Source organism: Stegastes partitus, unplaced genomic scaffold (genome assembly GCF_000690725.1).
Source record: "Stegastes partitus isolate 25-593 unplaced genomic scaffold, Stegastes_partitus-1.0.2 Scaffold278, whole genome shotgun sequence".
Taxonomy (NCBI): Eukaryota; Metazoa; Chordata; class Actinopteri; family Pomacentridae; genus Stegastes; species Stegastes partitus.
In genome coordinates, this window is record NW_007578009.1 from 468,032 (window position 1) to 482,379 (window position 14,348).

Genomic DNA, 14,348 nt, shown 5'->3' on the forward strand with positions numbered 1-14,348 from the left:
GTAGTTACTGCTGCCCAAGAGCTTACGGTATTACTTTGTGTTTGTATTTGAGCGCATAATATTATCTCTGTCAGTCAGGACTTTCAATTAATCAGTTCAGAAATGCATATACCACTGTGTAATGATTATTTCATGAGGCCAACTCTCCATCAGTTATCATAACAAAAGCTGTGGTTCAAATTAAATTAAACAAAACTGAACATGAACAGAAATGCTCGCTATCACCAGCCTCATGACTTACTGAAGCACATCCTCCAGCCCACGTTTATCCAATTAACAGCGCGCAATAACACACTCTGCACACAACGTCCATCTTAAAAGGCAACATTATTTCAATAGACAGGAGATTTATTACTGTGTCTCTGCTGTAAAAGCCTGTTCAAGTATCTGCTGCCAAACAGAAATGTTGCTGCCGTCGTGGCCTTGTAATACTTTCATAACTATACATACAAGTTGAAGTGTGAGAAATAAATGTTATATACTCAACATTTAATACATAAAAGGTTAGAAAAAAACAACCTTCATTAGTAATTTCTCGTCAGCTCACCAAAAGCAGATTTCTACAAACGCGTGTCGTTACATGAAGACTCACACAATACATCCACAATTAATGGCAGTAATGCAATTTTCCCTCTATGAGTCTTTGCAGTTAAATCCTAATTACAATATGTTTTGCAGCCGAATTAAATCCTCGGTCGTTTTATGTTGCACAAGAGTCAACATCACACATTCATCATCCGTCTAATGGAAAGACGCCTGACGTTCACTAAGACAGTCTGTGCTCCAATTATATTATGAGCTTCAAATAGTATCCAGACAAAACAGAAAGCTCACAAAAGCATAAATAAATGATGTAGATGTTTTGGGATGACATTAAATGTCAGTCTGCCAAATCCAATTTCAGCGAAGCAAATTGCTTGCATTTGTGTCATCATATAATTTAGTTTAATTCTCAGTGATTACACAATCAGTGGAATTAATTACATGCTACTTGCACAGGATTGGTGTGACGTTGGGCATTCTAATGAATTACCCCGAAAATAGTTCTTACAGAGATAGCCTCACACTGAAGATTGAAATTTGTCACAATGCACCAACTAAGAAATAAGCCCTACAGCATTAAATTAACAGCAATTAACAACGCTGAAATGGCTGCAACATTAAATAATGGTATTGAGTTACAATCGCTAGGTCCTTGTCAAAAACACTGTTGAGACAGATTTGTCCGTCTTAGCAGTTTGTCTGCTGTCACTTTCTTTACTATACATGCTTTTGGAGGCACTTCTCTGCATTTATTAGCAATGACAAGACAATCAGGGGAGAATGATGGGCCCAAGCTGAAAAAGTCTGTTGTTCAGACTGATTAGCAAGGACAAGAATGCAGCATGATGATTGCAATTTGATATCGCCTATACCACCTTCTGCAAAACAACGTGATTTTAAAGGTTAATGCAATACTGACTCAAAAAGTGGGACCTTGCCAAAATAAAAAAGGTTTCACTGACTCTAACACAAATATTCGCTGCTCAGAAGCAAGACTTCATATCACTTTAGAGTCGTGGTTAATCTGCATGTTAATTCCAGAGTCGATGTGCTTGCCAGTAATTTGCAATTGATCATGCCCAATAAATCGTCTTTGCTAAGCATCTCGTGACCTGAAGTGCTGTGAATGTCTTTAGACAGATTGCCAGGCCAGACTACTACAATAATCTGCTTTAGCTTGCACAGAATCACAGTTACTGTTAGCTAGGTCACATGTGGGCCTCACATTTATCCACGAGTCTTTCATGGCATTCAGCACCGAGACGCACTGAACCAGTAATGAATGGCACAACATCAAACAGGATTCTCAAAGTGCCTGCATGTTTATGAAAAACATCTCAGCCTAATTATAACTAATAAAAACAGATAAACCAACCGAGACAGCTGTTTGCTGGTGACATTCTTGTCTGCTTTAAATGTTATTTCCCTTTATTTAAAAAGCACTATGCCCATTTGTGCAGCACGAATCTTCACACTGACCTATGGGAAATTCTTCAAGAGTTTTACTTTAGAGTTTGCATTTCATCCTCCGCAAACAAGCACACTAACTAAATGCCTGCTCACACAGCTAAAACTAAATGTGGTATTTGGTCAGGCTACTCTGTCACAGCCAATAAAGTTTGTGATGTGAAGCCAAGCAAAGTCTGACAAACAAGACCAATTCCCAACAACAGTCTGAGATTGGCAGCGCAGACCGAGTCAAACAAGAGTGAATGCAGATATGCTCACAGATGGCAAGCTGTTGAAAAATGTGACACATCCAAGTGTAGGTATGAGGACAGAAGAGGCAGACCTGGAAGGCCTGAGACAAACTCAAACTGCACTGTTGCCGTGCGTTGCTGTTGAAATCAAAGCCTATTCATTCACAGCCACCTCTTGTGAAATGAAATCTAAAACATTACTTTATTCAAAGCCTGAAATTCTGATATACATTGCGTGAAATTGCCAACAAGGCCCTTTTGGCAAGATATCTTCATCATCCCCCTGCAAGTCTGCAGTGAATGGAGAGAACATTTGTTATGCAGTGACTTGTTCACAGACAATATTTCACACAGTGAAACAAAGACATGATTTGCACAAACTCAGACACAATATTCTTGGGTTCTGTGTCATTTGTTACATACTAGTTTTATTCCTTATATAATATAATTTATATGATTAGAAGGAAAAGAGTACGTGTTGTAGGGGCGGGACGAGAGGTTTTAAGAGGAGAGGCTTTAGGACTTAGGATTGAGAAATAAGTCTGAGAGGGGCTTGCTGCTGCGGCACAGAGGATATTCAGCCTGGAAGGATGCCATTTTCTTAACTTAACTTAATTAGGGAACCAATCCATCTCATAGGATGCATAGTCACTACCAACACAATTAGAACCTGCAGACTCAGTCCTTTACTCACATCAAAGTGAAACATTTAGGGGAAAGCTGCAACTCCTTTTGATCAACATTATACTGATGAACTGGCATACTGTCTTGTCACATTAATCTTCGAGTAAAATGAATCTCATGAGTCACAATATGTTGCTAAATGATATTAGAAACTATATGAATCATCAATTATTCCATTAGTTTATGTTGAATTTATTAAACAACACAAAATAGTGAGAAATGCCCATCACAAGACCTCAAAAATATTCTTTTAAATAACATTTCTAAATTTAGGATGTTGATTATCTATCTCAATAAATGACAGACATTCTGTGATTAATTATTCCACAACAAATTATAAAAAGAAATCTTAGGCCCTAATTTTCCACATGAGGCAAAGTTGTTCCAAGTAAAAATGCACATTTAGCAGTCTGAAGAAAATATTTCTTCCAAAGCAGACTTCAAAGTTAACAGGGAGCTGGGCACAATATTTCTGTGAGAATTTGTCTCCGACATCACAGCAACTAAATATACGATTTCTATATATGGAATATAACAGCTGAATAAAAAGACAAAGCCTTTATAGTGATTTTATGAGGCCTTGAGCAGCAAACAATAAGGATGGTGCATCATTAACCTCATTTAATTTTTCTTGTTCGAGTGCAGAGTGGTGAACAGAAACATAAAAATAAAGAAACCGTTGCAGACAATGAAAAACAGACCACAGTCCTTCACATTCCTATTCCGAGCATAAGAAAGTCATTGGCCTCAAAATAAATATTAGATGGTGAGTTGGGATATAAATACAAAGATATACCGGCTCCAATCTTTGTCTCTTGCTAAATAATTAATATTATCCAGACAGTGCTATCCCCTGCTCAGAAAAAACATTCATTAAAAACCATGCAATGCAGTTTTTTTTAACAGCATCGAGCTGAAGAATACAAAAACAAATTCAACTATTTTATTCTATATCCAGCACAAAAAACCCACATTAAGCCCCAGTGTGGCAGACACCGGAAAAATCAAATCCTTTAGGAAGCCTTTGAGAAATGAATGTGACAGAAGCTGGGGACAAACACACATATCAAGCAGCTACTATAGGTGCACAGATGGTGGGCTACTGGACGCGCCCAGAGCCTGGCAACACAGCAACACGGGAGTGGTATGCAATCCTGTTACACAGCAAATAAAGCCAATGACATTTAATCCAATAATGGGCTGCGTCTATTTCATTCACTGACAAGGTCAAGCAATAAGCAAGACATCAGACAAAGCAATGACGCCGGGCTAAAACAAGCCAAGTTTTTACTGCGTATGTATAGAGATGAGCATGAAACCACGATGCAAAGATACTCCACCAACACCTGGGATCTCTCTTTTGAGATATCCAAATGATAAATAGAGGCAGAAATAAGGAATATTTTGGAGAGAGCAGGGTCAAAGCAGCTTGGTTTTACTGTGTGTGCAGGTTTGTGTTGCGTTGATTCATCTACTGAACAGCTCTCTCCACTATTTTCTACCGGCTGTTGTTCCAAATTAAGAGTGAATGGTTTCTTCCACTCTCTGAGGTGTGTATGAAAAAAATCATGCGGGCTTTAAATCATGCTGAGTAACTGTGATGTCAGTAATCGATGCAACAGTCAGGATCACTGACACTGCAAAGCTTATGATGAGAGCAGGCTAGCCAGTACTTATTCCCACATCAGTCACTCACAAACATTGCCTGAACTTTTAGTCAGTGGAGAGTGCACCATGTTTTAGCGAGAAGAAAAGTCCTCTTTGATGCAAAACCTTTTGTTGTCCAGAGCAATTACCACTGCGACTTTTGCCTTGCAACTGATTTAGCCACAGGACAAAAACAGTTTTGTATAGTGAAGGCTTAATAGATCAGATCTTTGCATAGAAACACAGTTCTTCTGTGGGTTTTCTCCTAAATCGGACCAAAATCAACAACACAAAACAATCTTTCAGGATTCACAAATTTTCCGTGGAGGCACATATTAAACAGCATGACGCCACCACAGACTTCTTTCACAACGCCAAGAGAATGGGGTAACATATTGACTATTCACATGGACACAAAGACAAAGCCCCATAATGGTTGCCTAGCGCTTTTATTGAAGCCTAACCTATACAGTTTGACCTATTAACCGTGATGAAATACTTCCTGTGAGAGTGTAAGAGCCACAATAGGTTCTGGTAATCCTGACACTCAATAGGCCGCCTGTACCCTGGCTCTCCATCCATGCCACCGCTGGGATGCCTCATCTTCACAAAGGGCGAATATAATCTTGCTACATCCCCAACACTGATATGGCAGTAACTCTAAGCCCAAGACACATTTCCCCAAGGGATAATAAAGTATATCTTGATCTTGACCACATGCCAAAACTGTAAAACGTGTCCAGCTACTGTATAAACTTTATCGCCACTAGTGATCAAACCAAATAAAATGAAACTACACCATCCACACACTGCTGTTCACCCTACACAACCAGAGAAATGCGGCGCAGCTGTCCAGACTGTAGCAGAAACGTCGCAGCAGATGATCAGCCTGTAATTATCAGATGAAACCTCCTAATGCTTGGGAACCTCTCAGGACTCGTTGTGTAATGACGATGTTGCTGTCACGTGTCGGGTCTGTGACGTGCTGTGGAGCGCTGCTTCATCAATTTACCTCATATTTTACGTTTGATGGCCGGCAGCCTGCTGGCCTTCACCAGCCTTTGATTACATGCAAATGTGAAGCTCTACTACACTCCAGTCACCACTGAGCAACACTGAGCTATTCACTGCAGCAATATTTCACATATCTGTTTGCACCCATCATTTCCATTTGAGATTCCGTGTTAGATTCTTGGACATGGTTAAAGACATCTCCTACTCATCTACCACATACTAAGCAGCTGTTGAAGGCGGTTTGATGAAATATACTAAATAATCAGTCAGTGCAAATGTTTGATGACCAAGAATTATAAATAAATTAAAAATTAGTAGCAAAACATGCCAATCACAGGCACCAAAAGTGGCAGCACGGTCAACAAGCAGAGTGCGCAGACTGTCTTGTTGTTGTTTGAGACTAAATAAAGCCACACTGTTGCCGGGTTGTTGATATCCGTTCCAATAGCTGCAGCAGTAAACTGAAGAAGGGAGCGTCTGCGCTAAGACGATAGTCAGCCCTTGAGGTGTTCCAGGGAGAAAATTCTGAAGAGCTTAAACTGTGAAAACAAAAATACTGAAAAATATGCTAAATGCACCATTTAATACCCACGGCGTCAGCGTATGTCAGCAATATGCAACTTCAGCTTTGTACTAATTCATAACTATTGAATAATTCTGCGTTCCTGGTAGACCGGTGTGCTTTCAACAACTGAAAGGTGCCTTCCAGGTAGTTTAGTACGAGGCGGCTTTGAACCTTGTTTAAGTTAGACACAGATATCCAGCAGAGACGAACAGAAGCTGCAGCCAAATAGGTGAAGGTATGTGATGCATGCAAATCTGAGTCAAGGAACGACTTCAATTATGCTCGCAAGTGGTTCTCTTAATTCTGTGGACCAGGAATAATCAATGAACAATCTGCTCACGGTCTGAAACAGTGGGCACACTTCTGTGTTTGTCTTGCCTTACAAGCTCCTGAGCTTGTTGACGCAGGCCACTTCCATCACAGACTGGGGACTGTTCTCAGAAGCTCTAAGACCCTCAAAGGAAGCCCAGACCTCAGGGGCCCTCGCTCCCTAAACACCCTGCGCACACAGGAGAGCCTCTCAGTTTCCTTGCCAGGCACCAACATTTGTTTGTCCTCTACGCACTCACAAGCGCCCGACAGAGCGAACACACCCTGGACGACCATAACGTTCCTCTGAAGAGGGGGTTGGGAGGCACAGAGTCTTGAACGCAACTCAATCACCTCTCTGTGTGAGCAGCACAAAAGGTCCAGTGAGAGCGACAAAAAAAAGCGAGAGTGAGACGGACGGAGCTCTCGCACAGGCGCTCGGATGAAGCTGACCTGCGGCAGGTGAAGTGCTCTCTGGTTACCTGTTTCCCAAGGAACCTGAATCTTAATGTGAACACGCCCGAATGCGAATAGCTCTGCAGTGCCATTTTATTTCTCCTGGAAGCAATAAGAGTCAGGGGAGGAGGTAACGCAGCCAGATGAGCTGCAGATATGAGCTGAATTAAAAACTGTATACTCTGGCTTTTATTACACTTTGTTCACAGAAATAACACAGTGGGATATTCACCAGTGGCTATTAACTTTATGAATTAAGGCATTCGGTTTCAATTATGGTATTTCAGTGAGGATAAGGGATATTTTTCCTGTTACATTTGTTGTATACCTGTGTGGTTTCTTGCAATATTATTTTCGAATACAAATATACGTATTAAGCATGAAAGTAAATTAACTTTTAAGTGTTTTCACTATACAAGGATAAATTAATTAAACAGATGTACATTCTGATACTTTCTCAGATCTGTGTTTTCATACCTCGTGCAAAACAACATGACCACGGGTTTAACGTGAGCACAGACTCCTTTCTCGGTGGCCTGACACAACTCCTCAGTCATCTGGCCAACTTAATATTCACAACTGAATGACCCATTCTTGACAGTTCACTGACTCCATTCAACTCGTAAAGGCTACAATGAGAGGAAAGTCACCGCCGACCTCAAATTGAGTCCAGTGTTCTCATGGCCTAAGTGGCAAACTACCAAATCGAAAATGCTCCAACATCTTAGCACTTTCAGGGGATTATCTCATATACACATTCTTGAGGAGCTTGAGCTGTGATCCTTCGAACAGTGACTGCACTGTGACGTGCTCCGTCAAGATGCCAAACCCCGGCGTCTGGGCCTAAAAGCCTATTGTTCCTCTGAGAAATCTCTGAATAAATACTGCAGAAAATGTAAGCGTAAACTTGTCGGAGCAGAGCTTCTGTATAGGGCAAGTAAACTGTTATTCAGGGCAATGCAGGGTAACATGTTAGCGGTTCGTATGAGGCTCCACAGAGGCAGCGTTTAGCTTTAAATCCCACTTTGTTGCAGCAATCCGGACTGAGGTAATCACATCTCAAAAAATACATATTACACTTCAATGAAATCTGGTGTAAGCCATGACCCAAATGATTAGGTTCAACTGTGGATTGCACCACCAGGCAGGCATTTACAGGGCACTCTGTGACTCTTAAATCCTGCATCACGAGGTATAAAGGCATATTTCCCCCCCACATTGTACTCATTTATGCCTGAACTAATTTCCAACCGTTTTAGAATTCAATCATTACAACAATTCCTCCACTTTTACTTTCATCTAAGCATATTTGGCTAAATCTGACAAAAGTTATTCATTTTGGTTTTTAATTATTTCACACAGTTTCTCTGCAAGTGGTTTCCAATATCTTGTAGGCATAGTATATTTGATGGTGACTAACATAACTCGTGGAAATGTTGACAGCATGTGCAAATGACAACTCTGGCCAGTCCCACACATTTTGATGGCAACTATTTATCGGTAGTATGACAGTATAATAGCATATGGTCATCGCTCAGCTTGGATAGTGGTAGTTTCGCAAAAAATTTGAAGTCTTACTAATCCTGGCCAGAACTGAAGTATATAAAAAATCATGTCTGCCATCAAATAAGGGTGACGCAGCAAAGGTTTATGCTGTCTGAGTCACTCTTAGTTAAATCTGTGTTTGAGGACTGATGTTGAAGCTGTGAATCTTGTAGTGATGAGACACTGTGGAATACATCGAGCAGATCACTGAACATCAAATGTGTTCTATCGGTGAGTGACGCACTCGTGACAGCTGACATCTTCTATATCATTCGAAAAGTTGATCAAGACCTGACATGTTCAAAGAGAAACATGTGAAGCTGAAGCATTGGGGAGACATTTTAGAAGTACCTCTATCCCTCACATTTTCTGTCATGAGCTACGGCTGATGTTGATATGTAATTCAGCTATTTCTCATGAAAAACAAGTCTGTAAACCAACACTGAACAATGCCATACAGCATTGTTACTCGAGCTGCATTGAAGAGGCAAACAAAGCGGTCATTGTCAGCTGTGCATCCACATACTTGCCGTTTGCCATAACATTACAAGATGACATACGTCACACAGATCATTGGCAGTTTGAAAGCTTGAAATGGGCTCAATTGAGAGTGTGTAGCGGCATACAGAAAATGTGAGAATGCTTATTTCTTCAGGGTCAACCAGGGCACTGACAGAAGTCATCCTTCACTTTGGTTTTTGGAAAGCTGCAATCAACTGACCTATTTGAGATGAGAGAGTTTCATAAGCCAGGCAAGAGGTTTCAAGCAATATTGCTTTTTGAAGTGGCGCTTTAGTTAGAAGCCTTCAATCAAGAGTGTAGACGACAGCTTTATACATAAACATGATCAATTTGTGGATATAATAAGCAATATTTGATGGCTATTTAGGAAAATTCTAATCTTCAAGTATATTTTAAAGCATAAATGTTTATTTTGTTTGCATTGTAAGTCATACAGGGCTTTAACTAACAACTAATGTGTTGGTTGTTTTGAATCGATAGGTTGTTTGGTCAGAAAAGAGTGAAACATTTTGATCGGTGTTTCCCAAAGCTAAAAATGATGTCCTCAAATGTCTTCTTTGGTCCACAAACCAAAGATACTCAGTTTACTGTCATAGAGGAGGGAAACTATTTAGAAAATATGCAAATTTAAAAAGCTGGAATCAGAGAACTTATTATCAAAATAGCTGCAGAACAGTTTCATAGTCGACAACTAATCGATTAATTGTTGTAGCTTTGTCATATAAACTGAAAATAAATCAAATATTTTATTGAGATTGTTATTAAGGAGCAATCTCAGAGGCGTGACTGGCCAAGAGATTTCATTTTAAAAAGAAATATATTGATCCGATACATTGCTGCGGCTGCAACTGACATGCAATTTTCAGAGAATCAATGCAAGGCTTCTCCAGGCAAGATTAGGAAGCTCAGGAGGAAACTCTAACGCCTGACATGTAATATGTCCCAGTCATGTGAGGAGAGGAGCGCATATGTTAACTCAGCAGCACACAAAGCAGGGCATCCAATTTGTTCGCCTAGAATTACTTAATTCAGTGATGAATGAGCAAAGAAACTTCCCAGCGGCCAGCTTTTCCTTTGTCTGATTGTGCACACTGAGGAAGCTCATGCATCCCAGCAGATCTAATGTTTGACTCCAGAACATGAGGACACCCAGCAGCTGCTCCGGAGAAAGAAACAAATGACATGGGCGAGACCTTGAAAACCAGCAACAAAAACCATAATGAACAAATCCAGATATGTCTACTAAAAACAACGTGGTAGACAATAAAAGCAGTGAGTTGAAAATCTGCAATGCTTTGAAGTTTCAACAGGAGATGATCTGTGTTTACCAAGGCTTTGCACACACTGGCATTGCTTTGCTGGTGCTGGAATAATCATACAGTCGAGGATTTCATGTGTGTCTAAATCATAATTTGTCAAAAGATCCTGTGAGGTCTGTCATAGCCACGTAAATGTTGATTACAGTCATTGTCGCAAACCACGACATCCTTTGTCCGTCCTTGTAAATTCACCTGAATGTATTGCTCTCAATCCGTTTCTGTAGTAAACATCCAAAACAGAGAAACCACTTAGATTAAAAAAAACCCACAAGTGAATAGTATTTCTGCTTTCTCGTGTGCTGCGAGATGGCGGGTAACAAGAAAAGATCAACAATACGCCACGAAAACACAGAGCTGGAGTGGTGCAGGGTGGCAAGAGGTGGTGCACAAAATAACCGAGTAACCCTTGGTTTAGTAGAAAGATAAGCCCTCGCCAAGATGGTCATTTCACAGGTTTGCTTTGCTGATAAGAGCAGGAATAGCAGCAGGTGCACTTTGTACACACACTTGGCCACAACACGAGAAGTCACATTCACACAGCACCCAGGACAAACTGACACAGGCCTGTTTTTTTTTTAACCCCCTTTTTGATTGTTAAAAAAGACATGATTTTAGCGCACATTCTCAACTGAATGACATGGGAATATACAGCTAGAATCATTTCTGTAGATCACATTGTTCACGGTATTGGGTGTAACGTTAAAAGACAACAGCACGCCGGCCTCCAGCAGTCGTGGTGTGACCCCTGACTAACATGCACCTGCCTTTTCCACACCCAGAACCAGGAAGCTCAGTGAGTGGATTGAGCGAAACACGGTGTATAAATCCATGCAGTGATGGTTTCCATATCTGAGCAGGGAGCTGGCTGCTGCTGCTGTGAGGAGGGAGGTGGACCGCCCTGCAGCAAATAAAGCCATGTTTCTGCTCACTGTGTCCATGGGTGACGTTGCAAAAGAAGATGCACTTTCAGTTCTTGTTCTCATAAGCACCTACTGAGAGGGTTTTTTTTAATATCTACACACACACAGCACATCAATTTTTTAAATCCACCGACAAAAACAGGGGACATGTGAAGAGGATCTGCAATGCGTAGCCAAGCAAGCTTCCATCCTGGTGCGACCACAGTGTTGCCAAACCCAAGTACCAGGCCTGCTGATGGAGGAATAAACCTGTGTGGTGGAACTGCACTGAATGGAAGATAATAAAAAAATACTAATAAAAAAAGGGGGGTAAAGAAACATATTTTCTCAACTCAGGTGTAGTCAAATGTATTTTTAAAAAAAACAAGATTAGTACAGGGAGTACCAAGCAAGTAAAGAGAAACTCTGCAGAGGGTGAGGCGTGTTTTTAATCGGAATAAAAACACGACTGGAGCAGAGGAGACCAAAAATAGAACCGATGCGGATGACAGAAGGGGGTCGTTTCGCAGATTTGATATTGTCTCGTTTAAGTAGCTCACTTAGTAAAGATTAAATGTGACACGCACATAATAACAGCGGTTGGAATATGAAGTGATGAAGTGTAATTTAACGCCAGAACTGCCGCAGAACACCGCCGGGTGCACTTGCTCCCCCGGCGGGATACTTCGCCACATCCCTCCGCTGCGGAGCTGACCATCCCCTGAACAGGTTACTGAACATCCCCCCCTCAGGACCGCACAGCCCCGGCTAACCTTTCTTCTTTCTCAAGGAGACGACCGAAAGGCTCTTTTTTCTTTTTCCCCCCTCTGTTTTTCCACCTCTGTTTAAACCGCACAAAGAAACCTGTCTCGACAGCGGGACACAACGGGACACAAATCCCAGCTTAGTTACCTTTAGCTGCCTCCACCGCACACAACAGTCCGAGGACCAGTCCGACAACGGATGCAAATCGTTTATTCCCTCGGAACCGCATCCCGACTTCGAGTTCAACCGACGGCGAAGTCCAAAGTCAGCCTTTTATTTTGTCCCCTCGTCAGCCGGGCGGAGTGTTTCTCTCAGCAGAAAGAATAAAATCCAGGAGATGAGTGTCGGTTACCACGGTAGCTCTAAGATGGCCGTCGCCGCCGCTCTGCTCTTCAATCAGCGCTTCTCTCGCAGTTTTGCAGCGCGCCGCGTTCAGGGGCCGTCGGAAATCAGAGGGAGGGAAGGTCCGAGCGCACTGAATACACAAAGCTTTTATTGCCAAGTGAGCTCACACACACAAGGAATTTGACATGGTGAATGAAACTGTGGTACACAACAATACCAAAACAGGCAATAAATATAGAAATCAAAATGTAAGAAATTCTAAATAAAACATTATATGTAAAAGAAAAGAATAAAAGTACTATATAAATAAAAAGTACTGTGACAAGAGACATAAACTTGCCTAAACCAAGTAATAAATTAGAAAACAGTTTTCTCAAAGCATACAGAGTCCTAATTTGTCTTCATGACATACTTTATGTGACCATGCAAAAGGCTAATGGGAGATTTACTAACCTGACAACCAGAACATATCAAATATTACCATCCACACACCATAATATCACAATCCTTTTAATAATATCTCTATCTACAGTGCTTAACACATTAATAGCACCACCACCAATGTAAGGTTTATGCCACCGGTGCCCTAAATTAACAGCACTGGTAATTATCACAATCATTTTTTATGTTTCTGCAATGGTTGATACACCAGTATGTAGAAGCTCTTTAACCAAAAATGATATTTTTAATGCTAAAATAGAATTATTATTGTATTCTGTGAATTTTCAAATGTACTTTTTTACAAAAAAACTGTGAAAAATAAGAAAGCACATTGTCATTTCTTGATTAAGATGTCAAATTATAGTCATTTACTTGCATTCCTGAACAGAAAAATGAGTTCAAACAACATAAATCCAATTTGAAATTTCTTGATTCCTTATTTCCAGCAGCCTAAAGGACACAGAGTTTTCACTGTTTCACTGCATTGCCAAAGACTGATGGGGGGTTTACTTACCTCACAATCAGAATGTATCAAATATTCCACTCCACATACCATAATATCCCATACCTCTATTTATATAGTTTGTGTAATGTATAATAATGTAGTTTGGTGGCAGTAAAACAAATCAAATGAAGCATCAGGTGTGTTGTGAATAAAGCAGGGCCGTTGTTGCAGTCTGGCCCATGAAATGTCTTATTACAAATTACAATGCGATTGACTGATGGGGAGGTTTACTTACCTGACAATCAGAACGTATCAGATATCACACACCACATACCATAATGTCACATGTCAGTTTAGTATTTCATCCATCTACTGTAAGTAGTTTGTACAGTGTATGATAATATGGTTTGGTGGCAACAAAGCAAATCAAATTAAAGCATCAGCAGTATTGTGATGATGAAACAGCAGAAATCCAGTTTGAAACTTGTACATTTCAAGTGTCCTCATGCCAAACAGCCTAAAGGACAGTTTTCACTGTGGTGCATTCTCCTGTGGCCCACGACATGTTTCCTCTGACATGGAACAAGTGAACCTCAATGCAAAAGAAGCCGTCTGATAAGAGGTTCAGTTAGACTATCTGACAATTAGAAAGTCTCAAATATTACCATAATCCACAATGAAAAGGTGTCAGTAACTTTCTATTTATTGTTTAATAACTATATTTGCACCAAACTTTAGTTGGATGTGTGTATATAATTGTACATAGAAGTTAAACCCTCCTTCAGTGACCTGTTGCCCTTCTTTAAATGCATGTGTGTTTTATTCTGTGTTCACTTACTTTGCCCATAAAGCTGATTCTGATTCAAATATGACCTGGAAATCCAAAAGTCTTGTGGGATTTTTATTTTTTCAGATGAAGTCCTACAGAATTCTGCTATTTGACAGTTTATCTATTTTGTATAAAGCATGTTTGGTTCGATAAGAAACTCTACAGTTTTCCTATTTGAGTTTTGTAGTCTTGAGGATATATAACCTGTAGGATAAACCTAACTCATTATTTACTGGACAACTTAAGATTTTATTGATACTATTGATTATCTAAGATAAATAATGAAGTCTGGTGGCAATAAAACCTCATTTTAATTTCAA

At 40.4% G+C, this 14,348-nt stretch overlaps 1 protein-coding gene across 3 annotated transcripts in view; it reads right to left on the reverse strand.

Moving 5' to 3' along the window:
• Nucleotides 1-12,353, reverse strand: part of clstn1 (calsyntenin 1) — a 37,871-nt gene extending 25,518 nt beyond the window's left edge. For all 3 annotated transcript variants that reach the window (XM_008282597.1, XM_008282596.1, XM_008282595.1), the window contains exon 1: nt 12,116-12,353. In XM_008282597.1, coding sequence (XP_008280819.1) covers nt 12,116-12,197 — 82 coding nt within the window. In that variant the 5' untranslated portion in view covers nt 12,198-12,353. The remainder of the gene's footprint in view (nt 1-12,115) is intronic.
• Nucleotides 12,354-14,348: the final 1,995 nt, after the last annotated feature.